Here is a 17532-nt window from a genome sequence, read left to right as displayed (position 1 = left end):
AAACGTTGCCCGATTTCCAGAAAAAAAATATAGCTCTTGGAGATAAAGGAATATTAGCGTGTGTGTGTGTGTGTGTGTGTGTGTGGGGGGGGGGGGGGGGGGGGGGGGTCCAAATGAATGGCGGAGCAGGCTCAAAGGGCTGAATGGTTTACTCCTCCTAGTTTCTATGTTAATAAATAATGTGTGGACCTAACTTTAAAAGTCAAAATCAGCTCTTTAACAAAAAAGAAAAGACAACAGATGCTGGAAATCTGAAATTGAACAATTTGTTTTTAAAGTCAGTTCTGTTGATTTGTAATTGCTAAAAGATCCTAATTTACTCAGAACATATCCTCAGCCTTGACTCAGTTCCTTTCCTGACCATCAAAAAAGATTCATAATGTCTGCCTTTAGAGCAGGGTACATCAGTTGAAACAAAATACACATTTAGCCACGATAACTACCCTGAAAATTAAAAAAAACTTCATGACTTGAAATTAATAGCTTTCCCTTATGAATTTTGCAATCAAGACCTCTGCAAGTATAAGAAAAAGATGCAGTATAGAATGAAGCCCCATACAAATGGGAAAGGGGGGGAAACTAAAGATGAATATAAAAATATCAACTTCCCTGTGATCCTATTTGTATTCTGGAGGCTAAACAAATTTAGGTAAATTTAGGGACATCACGTACTATATGCACAGGATGCTTTCTAATGAGGTAGTAGTCACAGCTTCACATTGTGTGTGTTAGGTCTGGTACAGGCCATGAGCAACGTAATGCTAACATTACACATTACTTTGTCAATCTGCCTGAAAATTAACCACAACACTGCCAACTGCACTGGGCCAGATTTTGATAAGTCTTTCTAGTAGCATTTGTGACAATTAATTTAGCTAATATGTATGCAAATATTAAGCATCATATCCTGTAATCAATGGCTCAATTTAGGGAATTCTTACGCAATCAGAACAAAAATGAAATCCCCTTTCATGGCCGGAAATAGAGATCTTCATCCCAACATCAAGGCTAAATTAACAATAAGGATCTCAGGCATGAAAGGTAACTGCTGCAATATACTGTGCAAAGAATATTTATGTGCTTGACTGTCCATAGACAGAAGCAAGTTTCATATTTTTTTTTAAAACGAGTAGTTAATTTAATAGCTCAACCATGTTGAAAAGCTATTTGCCACAAGTAATTAAAAACAGCCTTGTAATTTTAGTTATGTATTAAGCCAATCCTAATGTACTATTTCATCACATCTGAAGGAGCAGCTACATTATCTAGATACACCCAAAAAATCCAATTGGTTGATAATGTCAATGGTATAAATACAGGAAACAATAATCATGATGGCAAGTAGCTTTTCAGGTTACCTGTATTTCAATTTCATCTACAAATAGTCAACACATTAATTAAAACAAAAATTAGTGTTACAATGTGCTTAAAGAGTTTTTAAATTGTGCTCAATCACATTTTCTTATGGTATCAAAAGCTGTGAACTGTGATAAACCTTATTTAAAACCCAAACAACACATCCAAGTGAAACATTCGGCATACCGCAGACTTGTACTAGATAACAATCAATCATATACCATAAGAAAAGTGACTCATCCATCCATCCCCACCTGTGCCCTATTCTTTCCTTGTGTTTCTTTAGAGCCTTTTCAGCTATTTCCTGTGTGGCAAACTGCACGAAGGCCTCCCCCGTGCTCCTCCCCTGGTAGTCCATCGGCAATGTTATCCCATTTGGCACGATTTCCAACCCTTCAACCCAAGGACAAATAACCCCAGTAGGGGACAGTATTAAAGGGTGCACATGCCTAATTATTACTTATGACGTTGCATTTATAAAATGTAAAACTACTGTAAGTTACGGTCACAAAAATAAAATGCACTAAAGTGTTCTGTGACAATTATGCTATGCTTAAATATTCAAGAACCTAACCAACCACAGGAATCCTGGGTTGAAGCACAGCCACTTGTGTCACATAACATCTTAGAACAAAGCAAGAATCATTACGATTTAAAACAGAATCCACAGTAACACACAATGCAACTAACAGTCAAGTTCTTTCTCCAAGTAAATTTATTCAAAAGGCAGCTGCAATAATTAGGATAACTCAAGAAACCAAAATATGGTAACCAAACCAGAGTCCACTCCTGACCCTCAATTTCAGCATCTCATCAGTCCATGCTCTGTTGCCCCAATCAAGTGGCAATTTTGCCATGTGTGAATCTGTAAGCGTGCTACTGGATTGTGGGGCCATCACAGCCAGGCACAAACCTGTTCTCACCTGATGTCCACACATGCAATGCCAAAGGAGTGGAAATCTTCAATCTTAACACACCCACTCTATAGGCACTGAGGCCAGATTCAGCTGTCCCAGCAGCTTTTGTCTAATAGAATTACAGGTTGAACATACAGCTTTCCTGATCTGCTCAGGGCCGCATGACATGTTCTAATTAACCCAAGCAACCACTAGGGAAAATAGCCAGGTTGCATTTTGTCTTGCATGTGTAGGAAAGTCTCAACTGTCAATATTGACTTCCTACTCTTCACCTAACCCCAAAAATTAGTCATTTGGTTACAAGTAGGCTAAGTAGGTTTTCCCTACAAGCCTTCTCCCTGCAGCCAATTACACCATTTGCTCCTAGGGAGTAATCTATGAAGCCACTGCACACAGTCTCCAGAAGCTGAGTCAGTGTTCTATGATTTTTTCATCCATTTGCTGGGAAGCAACCAATCTTCACTCGTTGCTTCCAGAAGCTCAGATCAGTATTTGATATTTCAACTTTCGTCTTGCATCTATAAATCTATGCTGCATTTGAATGCTGATAAATCTATAACCATACAATGCCAGCAAACAAATATACCAAAATTTTATACAGATCAGAACAAATGTTTCAGTTTACTATTTAACCTCATTTCAAAAATTCATCTACAAAACATTAGCCGAGATTAGAACAAGCAGAATAAAGTAACCATAGGTTCTAGAGCACATTAAAAAATAATCGATTTCCCAGGGTGCTGTACACAGAGCGATGATGCGTTTGAGCTGCAAGAGGTTGGATGGGATGGGGTTGGAATAAAGGGGCGAGTGAATATAACAGAAACATTCAATACTCATTTGAAAAAAATCAAACTTTATACAAGCCAAAAGCTACAGTAATTTGAAAAGATTGGCTGATATAATGGAGTTTCCTTGCAGTGCAAGAGCGGGAGAAGCACACTGCATCACAGCTATTTATAGTAGTATAATTATGAAGGTGGACAGAGAAATTGATCATGGTGAAGGTAAATGGACAACAGTGTGCAAAACCAATATCTTAAATGTTCTACCACAAGCATCATACCTGGATTTTGTTCATTTGAATATTTTGATGCAAAACATTTTGAGCATTCTCAAGAAGGCAAGGATTAAGGTGAAAATTCCAGCAGGCATAGTTCTAACATTGCAATCACAAATATCCAAGGATTGCTGTCTTAGTTTAATAGGAATATATTTTTCCTGCTCCAAAACTACCAGAGGTGGTGACAGTGAGATTTTGGTTAGGTAGATGACAAGAGTATAGAACCATAGAACATGCATAGTTGAATGCCAAGCTTCTCTGTGAACAGTTTTTGGAAACAAGGCCGTGTAACAGAATGGAGGACAAGTGATCTAACTTATTTAAAACTATTAAGCACCTTCTTTCAGATAACCCTGTGACTGGAACTTTAATATTAACTATAATCTCAATTTTGTTCTGAATTAGAATGGGATGTCCATTAGCACAGAAAATTGTTTTACCCTTTGGGAAAATATACGAAGTGGCATCTACTTAAAAGCAACACAAGTTCTGAAATACAGAAGAAAATAAAAATGTGCATCATGTGGAGGAACTTTGTTTCATTGAATCAGTGGACATGATTACTTGACTGCATAGTTAATGCATTGCACCTCATTTAAACTACCAAGTTGCAAAACTAACTTAATTAAAATTTAAAATGAAAACAGAAAATATTACCTCGTCAACTGGAAATGAATTCCATTAGCTCATTCAGCCTTAAAATGAATACTTAGATCATCAGACATGGGGCTTGCATAATTAAAACAATATTTTGCTGAAAACAGCTAATTTACCAAAACATACAGAGCAAAATCTGTTTTCTATACCTGTAAAAAACTGTACTATTTCTTCCTTGCTGCAGCCAAACGGTAATCCCCTAAGACGAACACAGCCATCGTTTGAGGAATCAGGGCTGTTGGGGCCAGTGTGCTTCAAAACCCAGTCCATTTCAATATTGTTAGATTTAAATACTAGATTTTCAAAGAAAAAGTTCAAGAAATCACTTTAGACAAGTAAACATAATTAAATCTGAAAAATGTTTCAGAAAAAGAGTAATCTGGAATAAAACAAGTACTTGCTGAATCTATTTGCTCAACAGTAACAGCTCTTGCAAGTACTCATTCAGCATTGATAAAAGCAAATAATTTTATGAGGGATCAAAGGAGAGCTGGCAAGATGGATATAGGACTGGCTTGGCCATAGAAGACAGAGGACTGCAGTAGAGGGGTGCTTTACTGAATGGTATGCTGTGATGAGCGGTGTTTCACAGGGATCAGTTCTGGAATCTTTATTGTTTGTAATACATATAAGTGATTTGGACGAAAATGCAGCTGGTCTGATTAGTAAGTTTGCAGGTGACAAAAATAGGTGTTGAGAATAGTGAAGAGGATTGTCAGAGGATACAGCAAGATATAGGCCAGTTGGAGACTTAGGTGGAGAAATGGTAGACGGCATTTAATCCGGACAAATGTCAGGCAATGCATTTTGGAAGGTCCAACGTGTATAGGAATTAGAGAAAATGGTAGAATGCTTAGGAGTATTGACAGGCAGCGAGATCTGGGCATATATGTCTACCAATCACTCAGAGGCAACGCAGGGGATAAGGTAATCAAGAAGGCATATGGCATGCTTGCTTTCCTCAGTTGGGGCATTGAAATATAAAAACTGGCAGGTTATGCTGCAGCTGTACAATACTTTAGTTAGGCCTAATTTAGAATGTTGTCTTCAATTCTGGTCACCACACTACCAGAAGCATGTGGATCTTTGGAGAGGGTTCAGAAGAGATTTACTAGCATGTTGCCTGGTCTGGAAGGTATTAGCTACGAGGGGAGGTTGGATAAACTTGGTTTGTTCTCACTGGAATGATGGAGGGGTGCCTTAATAGAGGTGTACAAGATTACGAGCAGCATGGACAGAGTGGATAGTGAGATGCTCTTTCCTTGGGTAGAAAAGTCAAGTACTACAGGCCATAAGTTTAAGGTGCTTGGGGAAAAATTTAGGGGTGATGTGCGAGGCAAGTTTTTTTTTAAAAGACAGAATGGTGAATGTCTGTAACATGCTGCCCATGGAGATGGCGGGAGCAGATACAATAGTAGCATTCAAGGGGCAGCTAGACAAACATGTGAATAGGATGGGAATGGAAGGATACGGACTCCATAAGTGCATATAGTTTTAGTGTAGGCAGACATCACGATCATTACAAGCTTGGAGGGCCAAAGGGCCTGCTCCTGTGCAGTACTTTTTGTTGTCACATATAAAAGCAGAAATTACAGCAAACTCCTTAAAACTATGAACTCACCTTCTACATATCTATGCCCCATACTTTCTTTGTCTTTCTTCATTGCAATTTTGAAATCTTCCTCAGTTTCCAGTTGAATGAATGCTTCCCCACTAGGACGACCTTCTCTGGTATATGTAAAATGAATTCCAGAAATCCCATTTAAGATTTTGCAATCTGAAATGTAAGAGGTAGAGAAGCCAAGTTGACAAATATTTTTAAGCACTCAAAAGTACCAAACACTGGTTAAGAATTTTATACTTTTCATAAACTTAATCCATAAATGCCAGAAATAATTCTGAAAGTAAATCTGCCATGTGCATCATTAGGTCAAACAAACCCAGGTTGATTACACATTTATATTTAAGGGCAAAATACTGCAGATGCTGGAGATCTGAAATAATAGAACACACTGGAAAAACTCAGCAGGTCCAGCAGCATTTGTGGAGAGAGAAACAATTAGAATTCCCAACTGTTGGATGCTGGGAAAACTGAAATTTCAAACAGAGAAAATTTGCATTAGGTAGGAATCAAGGAAAACTACTGTGGACAAATGGAATTGAAGAAAAATCAACTTGATCTAGGCAGAATAGGTTCAAGAGATGAATGCCCTCTCGTTCCAATGGTAAACCATTGCCAGGTATCAGGAAATGGGTAGTTTTAAGTACCTGCATTTGTATTTATGGGTATTAGAAACAAGGTATAACTTCAAGTTGAATGTTGTGCTTTTATATTTAAATGGATTAGCTTCATTCTAAACAAAGATGTCTGTATGTCTATGGGCTTTGGTCAGACTATAGTTGCATTGTAAATAAAAGGTTTACAATAAGAAAACAAACAAGGTTTAAAGAAAGACTAGTCTATCACTTAGCAACCAGTGGCTCACACTAGAAAGCATAAGCACTTGTAGTCCAGTTGGAATCAGGTATCTGAGAAGAAAGTAGTTCTCTTAGAAACTGCCACACAGATAAGACAAATGGAGCAAGGGGCAGAAAGCAAGTCCCAAAAGCTAAAAGAACAGATAGCTCCAAGACCAGGGGATGAAAAAGAGAAGTCCTAGGAAGACTGAAATCAAATTAAGAACTGGAATATGAACAAGGCATTGTTCTTTGAAGTTTAAAAGGACAGAGGCGCTCCCAGTTAACGATACAGCTGAAAGGTGCAGACCTGCTGAAGTCCACCAGCAAGAAGTCAGATATCTCAAGTAATCCCAAGGTTGGTGACACCTTAATACTGCCTGTGAAGCAGTGGTGTTCAATTAGTGATGCTGGGTACAAATGTGGAAACTTGAATGCGTATAGCAAATAGCATGAGAGAAGATTTCAAGGCACACTGCTTTGAGACTGGAGTTTGGAAACACCCATGTGGAAGTCAGAGCTCCAGTTTGCTCACAGCACACATGACAAGTGTGGTGTGTGTCTGATAAGTTAAACGGACTGCGTACTTACTAAGAACATTATAGTATATTTGTTCTCCTTCGAAATCTGTAGGCATCCAAGAGATGCAAGTGGGTGAAGATGTATTGCATTATAGTCAGTCAATCTGTTCATGTTTAATAAAATGTTTTATTTTGATACAAGTTAATTGACAGTCCTGTGGCTGTTCACCCACAGCTCTAAACAAAAGTTGTGGCCTGACTGTCCAGTTGTAAAATCAGCTGAGGTCATATTAAGAGTGGAAAAATCACAAATATTTGCCTTTAATGGTCAAGTATCAATTTGTTAGGCAAGTCTCTAAAACAATGCAACCTATAACTTAACAAGGAAAAGCAAGTAACAAACATCAGCAGGGTTCAAGTCCCATTCTACTTTGAATGCAAAAAAAAATTCCCATCCAAGTCACCGTGGGAAGCAAAAACAAAAAGCAAGACCCAGACAAAAATCCCCATGTCCTAATCAAGCAGTGTAAGCGCAAGCACCGAGCATAAGCAGCTGCATAAGCATACCTAACAGAAGGTAAAAGAATGAAGTTGGCATTTAAAATTCACAGAACAAAGTAAATGGAATGTGTGCAACTGGATAGAGTCTTGAGATTTACTGACGCAATGTGGACTGAAGCAATTTAACAAGGCAATTCTTCAAAAGGAAATTAGGATCATTGAACCATGGAAATTAGCACAGAGGGAGGCCAACAAGTAGCCCAATGACACTTTCCAACTCTTGGTCCATAACATAGATTACAGCATTTCAAGTACACATTTAGTACATTTTAAATGTTGAGGACTTTTGCCTTTACTTTCTTTTTAGGTAGCAATTTGCCATAAATCTATGCCTCCTGGTTATAGAGTCCTTAATCAAAGGTTATAGGGTCTTTCTATTGACCATTTAGATCTCCCAATTTTATACACTTCAATTGTAACAATCCTCAGCCTCCTCCATTCCAAACAATACTCCAGCCTACGCAATCTTTAGTTATAATTAAGATTCTCCATTACAGGCACGATAATTGTAAATTTCCATTGTATCCTCTCTTATTGCAATAATATCTTTTCAGTAGTATACTGACCAGGCCGTATATAAAAAAGAAAATTACAGCACAGGAACAGACCCTTTAAGCCTGCACCAACTATGCTGCCCGGCTTAACTAAAACCCCCTAACCGTTCCAGGGACCAAATGCCTCTATTTCCATCCTATTCATGTACTTGTCAAGATGCCCCTTAAAAATCACTACTGTATCTGCTTCCACTACCTCCTCTGGCAACGTGTTCCAGACATCCACTACTCTAAAAAATCTGCCTCATACATCTCCTTTAAACCTTGTCCCTTGCATCTTGAACATGTGCCCCTTAGTGACTGACTCTTCCATCCTGGGAAAAAGCTTGACTATCCACTCTGTCCATGCCTCTCAATCTTGTAAACTTCTATCAAGTCGCCCCTCAACCTCCAACATTCCAGTGAGAACAAACCAAGTTTTTCCAACCTCTCCTCATAGCTAATGCCCTCCATACCAGACAACAACCCAGTAAATCTTTTCTGTACTCTCCAAAGCCTCCACATCCTTCTGGTAGTGTGGCAACCAAAATTGAACACTATATTCCAAGTGCGGCCTAACTAAGGTTCTATAAAGCTGCAACATGACTTGCCAATTTGTAAACTCAACACCCAGCCAATGAAGGCTAGCATGCCTTATGCCTTCTTGACTACCTTCTTCACCTGCATTGCCATTTGTGACCTGTGTAGCTGTACACCCAAATCCTATCAATACACGCAAGAGTTCTGCCATTTACAGTATACATCTGTAACCTTACTAATCTTTCACATAGTTTGAACATAACTTCCAGCTCCTACATTCAATGCTACAGTTAACAAAAGCAAATAGCCTGCATGTCATCTGATCACTATCTACCTGTCTAAATATCTTCAGAAATGTACATAAAGTTCCACTACATGTGACGTTATCAGCATTCTAACCTTTATAATCTATTCCACTGCATTGTTAGTCCCACAAAATGAGTGGACCAACAGCACATTACCTAATTTTTCCAAACCAAGCTCTGGGAAATAAACGCTGGCCCAATAAGCGATGTTTTTATCCCAAAAGCAAATTAAAAATGACTGACCTCCTAATCAGAGTCTGTGATCCTTGTTCTAGGCTACAAGCTGGGGAAAACTGTATAGCATCTACTCTGTTGAGCCTCTTCAGAAATGAGATCTCTTCTCACTTGAGTCTAGGAACTATAGAACATTCTCCTCCAGATAATCCCCTCATTCCAGGAATCAGTTTGAATATTTATTACACTTCTTTAATGGCATGCATTCCCTTCCATGGGTAAGGAGATCAAAACGGCAAGATACACCAAGTGTAGTCTCACCCAAGTCACTATATAACTGTAGTAAGACTTCACCCAAAATCCAATGCCTTTGCAATCAAGGGCAACATACCATTTGCCTACCTGCGTGCTGATATGACTCTTACTGAAAAAGATCAATATTCTTCCAAATACCAACATTACCTATTCTCTCTATTTTAAAATATTCTGCATGTCTACTGTTCTTAAGTTGATAATTTCACATTTTTTCACATCATATTCCATCTGTCACCTTCTGCCCACTCACTTAACTTGTTCGTATGCCTTTGCACTACGCACACAGTTTACATTCCCTCTTAGCTGTATTTCAGTGAACTACAGTGATATGTACACTTCGTCCCATCTAAGCATTTGATATAGATTAAATAGTTGAAGCCCAATTCATGTTATCATACTATTTACAACCTACCAAATCAAAAATGACCCATTGTTTCTGCCAGTTAACATATAGGCGGCACAGTGGATAGAACTGCCATCTCTCAGCATCAGGGATCCAGCTTCAATCCAGCCTCAGTTGACTGAGTTTGCACATTCTCCGAGCTTGCATGGGTTTCCTCCCACAGTCCAAAGATGTGCAGATTGGCTACGCTAAACTGCCCCTTCATGCCAAGGGAATTAGAGTAAATTAGAGTTATGGGGATAGGGCTTGGGTGGGACAGTTGTCAGCGCAGGCTTGATGGGCCAAATGGCCTCCTTGTTGCAACCTGCAGGGCAGCATAATTTCAAATTCTTAAAATGTTATGAGAAGCGGTGATGATAAACGTAGGAAAAAGCAATGCAATTACTTAAAAAAAAATCAATGCATTGCAACTCGGGCAATATTTAAACTCAACTTGATTTGGTTTAATGATCTCAAAGCTGAATGCTATTCCTAAAGTTCACGTGTAATTGGTTAGAAGGGAGTTTCACTCTTCAGTATGGAAGTTAGCAACATTAAAACAAAGATAGTGCCATCTCAGGCTTCTCTCTGAATAGTTTAAAAAATTTTTAAAATCAACTGTATAAAATGCACTCAAAAATTCAGTCACAAGTGGTGCAAATTTGACACTACAAACTGTAAATTGCATCAAAGGAACACACACTAGTGCACTAATGAGGGTGAGATACGTCAATTATGTTGAAATCTTACCTTTGAAAAGTGTAGATATCAAAAGATACAAAAAAATTAGCAACATGCATGTCACAATTATTTTTGTAGAATATTTATTGCAAAATCATAGAGGATTGATGTGTTCAGCATTGTACAATGTCAAATAGATATTTGACATGCTAATGTATAATGACACAATTTGGTACTTTCACCAACTGCCTTTAGGTAATTATTTTGATCACTTCCGTTATCCTTTTCATTTCACATACCAGAAAAAAAGTGTAACACCTCCTCAGCAGCAGACGACCAGGGTAATCCACGGACACGGACAACAAATCCATCAGTATCTGAGCTAGACATGGCTTCTCGATGTGGTATTTCTTCCTCTTAAAAATCCTGAAGACAGAGTGAACACATTTTTGCGTTATAATTAGACAGAATAAACAATTCACTTTCATCACCAAGCAGAGATACTAACCACCACCCCATGACACTAAATGGTCGTAAGTGAGAAAACAGTTAAAAACTAAATAAATGACTATTTGAAGACATTCAATCTCTAGTTTGATATGGTATCCTGTAACTGCTTTGCATGATGAAGACTTTCATTTGTATCACTACTTTCACAACCTCTGGGTATGCCAAAGTACTTCCTAGCCAATGAGGTTTTGAAGTGTCATATTTGTTGTAACGCAGGTAACATGCAGACAATTGCACACAAAGCACACAAAAAAAATCAGCGATAATGAAAAATTTTTTTTTAGAAAGGTGATATCAGTTAATGAGCAAATATTGACGAAGAACGAACTCACTTCAGAAATGTGCCATATTCTGGCTGACTGCACCAGACAGAATCTCTGACCATGCAGCACTCCTCAGTACTGCTCTGCAACAAAAGCCTAGACTTTGTGCTCAAGTCTCTGCAATGGTACTTGAGATCACCACCTTCTGACTCAAGAGGTGAATGATACCCACTGAGCCACTGCTGACACTCATTCTCACTTTTCTCCTGCAACCAGATTTTGCATTGATTTTGTCAACTCACTGCAAGGGAAGACTTGACAAATTTCTTATTTAGAATTGCTTTCCACTTTTTTGGTTCATCACACGTGGGCATACTTGTCAATGACACCCTTGGCAGTTAGGAGTGAAAACTGAGCAGTTTCGCAAATACATCTCCCAAGTACACAGGACAGAATTGACCCAAGCCAACCACCTCCCAAAAATCATCGAATTCCTACAGTACAGAAGGAGGCCACTCAGCCCATCAGGTCTGTCAATTCCACTCAGGTGCTATTCCCATAATCCCACACATTTACCCTGCTAATTCCCCCTTCACTCAGATCAATTTAGCATGGTCAAATCAACATACCCGCATATCTTTGGACTGTGGAAGGAAACAACAGCACCCAGAGGAAACCCACAGAGACATGGGGAGGAAGTGCAACTCCACACAACTAGTGACCAGGCTCAATTCTGACCTCAGGAACCTTGGCACTGAGGCAGCAGTGCTAACAACTGTGCCACCAAAATACCTATAACTGCACTATTCCTATAACATCCTCTTGCCTCTCCCCTCCCACCCCAACATGCAATCACAATATTTGGTAGTGAAAGCTTCCTCATTTTCTAAATTCAAGTAGTGAAGGCAAATTTGAATAAAAGTATTTTGCATCTTCCCAACAAGATGGACAATTGCCCAGGTATGCCCTGTACTCAAAAAAGGACAAATCCAACCCAACCAATTAGCGCCCAGTCTATTCTCGATCTTCAGAATAGTGATGAAGGGGTCATCAATAGTGCTATCAAGCAGCACCTGCTCAGCAATAACTTGCTCAATGACGCCCAGTTTGAGTTTTGCCAGGATCACTCAGCTCCTGACCTTACTACAACCTTGGTTCAAACATGGACAAAAGAGTTCAATTCCAGAAGTGAGGTGACAGTAACCGTGCTTGACATCAAGGCCGCATTCCACTGAGTGTAGCATCAAGGAGCCCTAATGAAACTGGAATCAGTGGGTATCAGGGAGCAAACCCTCCGCTGGATGGAGTTATACCTGGTATATAGAAAGACAGTGGAAGATCCATCATCTCAGCTCCAGGACATTTCAGTGGTACCCTAGGCCCAACAATCTTCAGCTGCTTCATCAATGTTTTTCCCTCCATAAGGTCAGAAGTGGGAATGTTCAGCACTATTTGCAATTCTTCAGATACTGAAGCAGTCCATGTTCAAATGCAATAAGATATGTACAATATCCAGAATCAGGCTGGCAATCGGCAAGTAACATTCACTCCACACAAATGCCAGGCAACGACCATCACCAAGCAGAGATACTAACCACGACCCCATGACACTCAATGGAGGAAACATCACTAATCCCCTGTTGTCAACATCCTTGGAGTTACCATTGACCAGAAGCTTAACTGGACTCACCACACAAATACAGTGGTTACAACAGCAGGCCAGAGGCTAGGAATACTGCAGCAAGTAACTCACCTCCTGACTCCCCAGAGCCTATCCACCCACAAGACAAGTCAGGAGTCTGATGGAATACTTCCCACTTGCCTGGATGGGTGCAGCTCCACACACTAAAGTAGCTTGACACCATCAGGGACAAAGCAGTCTGCTTGATTGGCACATCTACAAACATTCAATCCTTCCACCACTGACGGTCAGTAGTAGCAGTGTGTACTATCTACAAGATGCACTGCAGCAATTCAAAGATCCTTGGACATCCATGGCTTCTATCTAGAAGGACAAGGACAGCAGATAAATGGAACCATCTGCAAGTTCCCCTCCAAGCCATTCACCATCCTGACTTGGAAATATATCACCGTTCCTTCAAAGTCACTGGGTCAAAATCCTGGGATTTCTTCCCTGAAAGCATTGTGGGTGAACACAGAACATGAATTGCAGCAATTCAAGGCAGCAACCCACCCAGTGATGCCCATATCCCACAAATTAGTTAAAAACAAACCAAGTACAAATCTAGGATTGCAAGTCAGCTGGTCAATCAGTGAAATTAGAAGTAGTGAGTAGACTGTACCTCAAATTGACTTGGGGAAGAAAACACAGAAGAAAAGATACAACCTATTTTCAGGGGAGAAGGGAAGGTATATGATTAACCAAATGCCAAAACTATGCTGTACAGAGCTCAGTCTGTTCAGATCGTTGTGACAGTAAAACCATGGATAAAACCATATTTCAGCACAGGTCACAACTAGTCCAATGAATAAATATTTTATTTAAAAATGTTTCATTTTAAAATAAATCTTTAATAACTGAATACTACCAATACAATGCATGCCTCCGGACAGCAGCTTCATAACCATATCTTCAAGGAGCTAGTTGTAACATTACATTTTCAAAGTTGGTCTCAGACAATTTTAAAGTATGGTTTATAACTATCAAATATATTAATTACATGAAAGGTCATAAGTGAGAAAATAGTTAAAAACTAAATAGATGACTATTTCACATCACATGAAATGCATTTGTTGAGACTTTGCACTCGACTTCTAAAATAGCTGACAACATAAACATCAATTCAAAGTGTAGTTTTTGAACGTGAAATATCCATTCAGGATCCATTCTATGCAGCCACCATTAATTGACCAAAATTAAGTTTACAAGGTTATCACCTCGGTCGTTGCTCAGATGTGAGTTAATTATCTTCCATCGACTGTAGGAAAATCCAAACAGTAGTCACAACAATCGCACATTGTCAGTGAACATAAAGCAGGAAGCATACCTTCTTCTCCTTCCGTCTCTTTCTCAGACGCCTTCTCACGATCAGGCCACTGTTCCTCGCTTTTAAACTGGTGGTTCAGGAGGGAAAAACAACAAACCGGGCAGGTCTCAGCTTTGTGGAAATCCCGGGGGGGGGGGGGTGAAGTAGGCGGGGGGAGGGGTGGCTAGGCCTCAACTCGGCACCGAACGGCATCTGCAGATTCCCATAAATTGGGCGCCAATGTATTCCGAGCAGTCAGCCCGATACCACCCAGCGAACAGACTCGAGCTCAGGAAAACCATCGATAAGGACAGAGAGAAAAACAAAAGGCCGAGGGACACCCGGGAAAATGAGGCCTCCACAGCAAGGCCCAGGCCGCGCGCACGCGCCGACAAACCGCGCACTCGCTTTCTCAAAGCCAACCCGAAAACAAACCCCGAGCAAAACTACTCACCGGAGAAGAGGCGATACAGACGACAGGAAACCTCAACCCAAAGATTAATTTCGGTTTATAACATCGACGGCAACGACACGTCCGTTAACACCGCCGCGTCTCCTTCCGTTCTTTTTTCTTTTCAAAAGCGTGGAGATCGCCTCAGCCGAACGGAAGCTGTACGTCACCACCACTGCGCCTGCGCGCGGCTAGTCCCGCCGCCGGCGCTGCGACTGCGCAAAACCGGGCTTGCGTGTCGACGCTGCACATGCGCAGAGCAGGACGCACCACCCGCGTTCGCCGCCGCACCTGTGCAGAGTTGACCCCGCCCCGCGCTCTCCCCTGCGCGCGCAAAGCGGGGCCCGCCCTCTACTGCGCCTGCGCAGCTCTGGCCCCTCTCCGCAGTAGTCAGTTGTTCCCATTCTGCCTCCCAACTGTTCAAACTCCTTGACGTTATTTCGAGTCATTAATAATGTGGTAAATTTTGTGACGAAAGAACAGTTTATCATTCGCTCTAATTATTACTTCTTGCCTTGTGGAGCAAAGTTATATTGAATACCCAGGTTGTAATTATTTGATTTAAAGTTAGTGCTGAAGTATTTGTGAGAAAGTTGTTAACATTTTTGAGGGAACGTCATTTTATTTGGCAGAGATGCTCAGAGCTTCGCGCCAAATCCCACTCACCGACCAGTCAATTATTTATTTATATTGACTCCCATCAGGCGGTGCCTTGATTTAAAATTCTTAGCATCCTTTTAAATTCACTCCACGCCCCTCGCCCATCCCCATCTCTTGTCATCTCCTCAAGGCACAACCCCCCACTGAGATTTCAGCATCCAAAAAAGAAACAGCGGTGAGTCGGGGCAAAGGACTTGGGAAGTGAGAGGGAATTTGGAATGAGGAACACCGCAAAGTGGGTGAGAATTTGGGATGAGGAGCGGCAAGAAGGCGTGACAATTTGCGATGAGAAACCGCGGGAAGTGGGAAAATTTGGGATGAGAAACAGCTGAAGGCGAGCAAATCTGGGATCAGAAAACAGCGGGAAAGAGAGAGAATTCGGGATGAGGAACAGCGGAAAAGTGAGAGAACTTTGGATCAGCAAACAGCGTAAAAAGAGAATCTGGGAACAGAAAACAGCGAGAATGTGGGAATTTGGGATGAGGAACAGCGGGAACGGGAGAGGGAAGTTTGGATCAGAAAGCAGTGGGAATGTGAGAGAACTGGGGGCAAGGGGAAGAAGAAAGTGAGGAAATTTTGGATGAGGAGAAGCGGAAAAGTGAGAGAAGTAGGGATCAGAAAGCAGTGGGAAAGTGAGAGAATTGGGGATGAGAAAATAGCGGGAATGTGTGAGAGTATTTTGGGATGTCGAACAGCAGGAAGATGGGGAATTTGGGATCAGAAAATAGCGGGGAAGTGACAGAACTTGGGATCAGAGGAGCGGGAAAATGACGGAACTTTAGATCAGAAAACAGAAAGTGAGCGAATCTGGGATCAGAAAACAGCGGGAATGTGTGAAAAGTTGGCAATTGAAAGCAAAAAGTGAGAATTTCCGACGAGGAACTGCGGGGAACTGAGAATTTGGGATCAGTTAAGAACGGGAAAATGCGAGGTAATTTGGGATAAGGAACAACGGGAAAATGTGAGATTTTGGGATGAAAAAAGAACGGGAATGTGAGGGAAATTGGGATCAGAAAACAGCGAGAATTGAGGGCAAGCGAAAGCAGAAAGGGTAATAGAATTTGGGATCAGAAAGCAGTGGGAAAGTAGGAGAGTTTGGAATCAGAAAATGGTAGGGACGTGTGAGAACTTTGAATCAGAAAGCAGAGAAAGTGAGATAATTTTGGACGAGGACCAGCGGGAAAGCGTGAGAGAATTTGGGATCAGAAAAGAGCGGGAAAGTGAGGGAATTTGGGACGAGGAGCAGCGGGGAAACTGAGACTTGAGGGACAGAAACAGGAGAGAATGCGAGACCTTAGGACACAGAACGAGAGAGAGTGAGAGGCTGCAGGGCTAAAATAGGCGGGGAGTGCAAGTCTTCTGTGCAACGAGAGACTTTTGTAGCAAAACAAACGGCCGAGATCCAAAGGCATGAGATAACGGAGACTGCAAGTCTCAAGTGCCAGAAGAGGGGAAATGCGGGACGTCCGGACTAGAAGGCAGCGGAGAGCAAGAGTCTCCGGGGCAGAGAACCGCGAAGAGTGGAAGACTTCAGGACCAGAAATCAGTGGGCGCGAGATTTAGGAGTGTGAGGGGTTTGAGGGCAGCAGACAGCAGATAATGAAATAATTCGGGGTAGGAAAGGAGGGGAGTGAGAGTCTTTGGTCGGGAGTCAGCAAAACAGCAGAGAGAGCGAGGAGGCATTAGGACCAGAAAATAGCAGATTGTGCAAAAGATCTGCACCAGCACAGTGGGACCGCGTGGATTTGGAGGCAGGAAGCAGTGGGGAGTGAGAGTCTGCGGCAGGAGACAGCTGAAAGTGAGAGATATCAAACCCCGAAAACTGCAGAAAGCGAAAAATAGGACCAGAAAACAACAGTGAGAGATTTAGAACCAGAAACAAGGAGAACAAGCCTTCCAGACCAAAAAAAATCAGACGTTGCAAGACTTCAGGACCACAAAACGGCAAAGAGCATAAGATTTCAAGGACCAGAAATAACAGAGAATACTAGTCTTTGATGTCAGAAACAAGTGTGTGAGACATCAGGACTAGAAAGCAGCAGAGAGTGAGAGTTCATGGGAGGGACCAGCAGAGAATGCAAGACTACGGGGCACGAGGCAACAGAGTAAGAGACTTTGCTGCTAGAGACAATGGAAAGGTGAGTCTTCTGGACCAGAAAATAGCAAGGAGTGCTAGACTTTAGGTAAGTTGTGCATGCA

At 41.2% G+C, this 17532-nt stretch overlaps 1 protein-coding gene across 2 annotated transcripts in view; it reads right to left on the bottom strand.

Moving 5' to 3' along the window:
* hnrnph1l (heterogeneous nuclear ribonucleoprotein H1, like) overlaps positions 1–14855 on the bottom strand; it is a 44271-nt gene extending 29416 nt beyond the window's left edge. The window contains exons 1-5 of one of the 2 annotated variants that reach the window (XM_080201539.1): positions 14677–14855; positions 10762–10888; positions 5615–5770; positions 4143–4286; positions 1611–1749 (exon numbers count right to left, since the gene is read on the bottom strand). In XM_080201539.1, the coding sequence (XP_080057665.1) occupies positions 1611–1749; positions 4143–4286; positions 5615–5770; positions 10762–10852 (530 nt within the window). In that variant the 5' untranslated portion in view covers positions 10853–10888; positions 14677–14855. Of the gene's footprint in view, positions 1–1610; positions 1750–4142; positions 4287–5614; positions 5771–10761; positions 10889–13057; positions 13157–14676 lie in introns of those variants that run through there. The other variant, XM_080201540.1, reaches the window with a different exon arrangement.
* Positions 14856–17532: the final 2677 nt, after the last annotated feature.

Source organism: Carcharhinus amblyrhynchos, chromosome 13 (assembly GCF_965287045.1).
Source record: "Carcharhinus amblyrhynchos chromosome 13, sCarAmb.v2.hapA, whole genome shotgun sequence".
Lineage (NCBI taxonomy): Eukaryota > Metazoa > Chordata > Chondrichthyes > Carcharhiniformes > Carcharhinidae > Carcharhinus > Carcharhinus amblyrhynchos.
The sequence above is the reverse complement of the archived record's forward strand: the minus strand, read 5'-3'. Positions and strand labels throughout refer to the sequence as shown.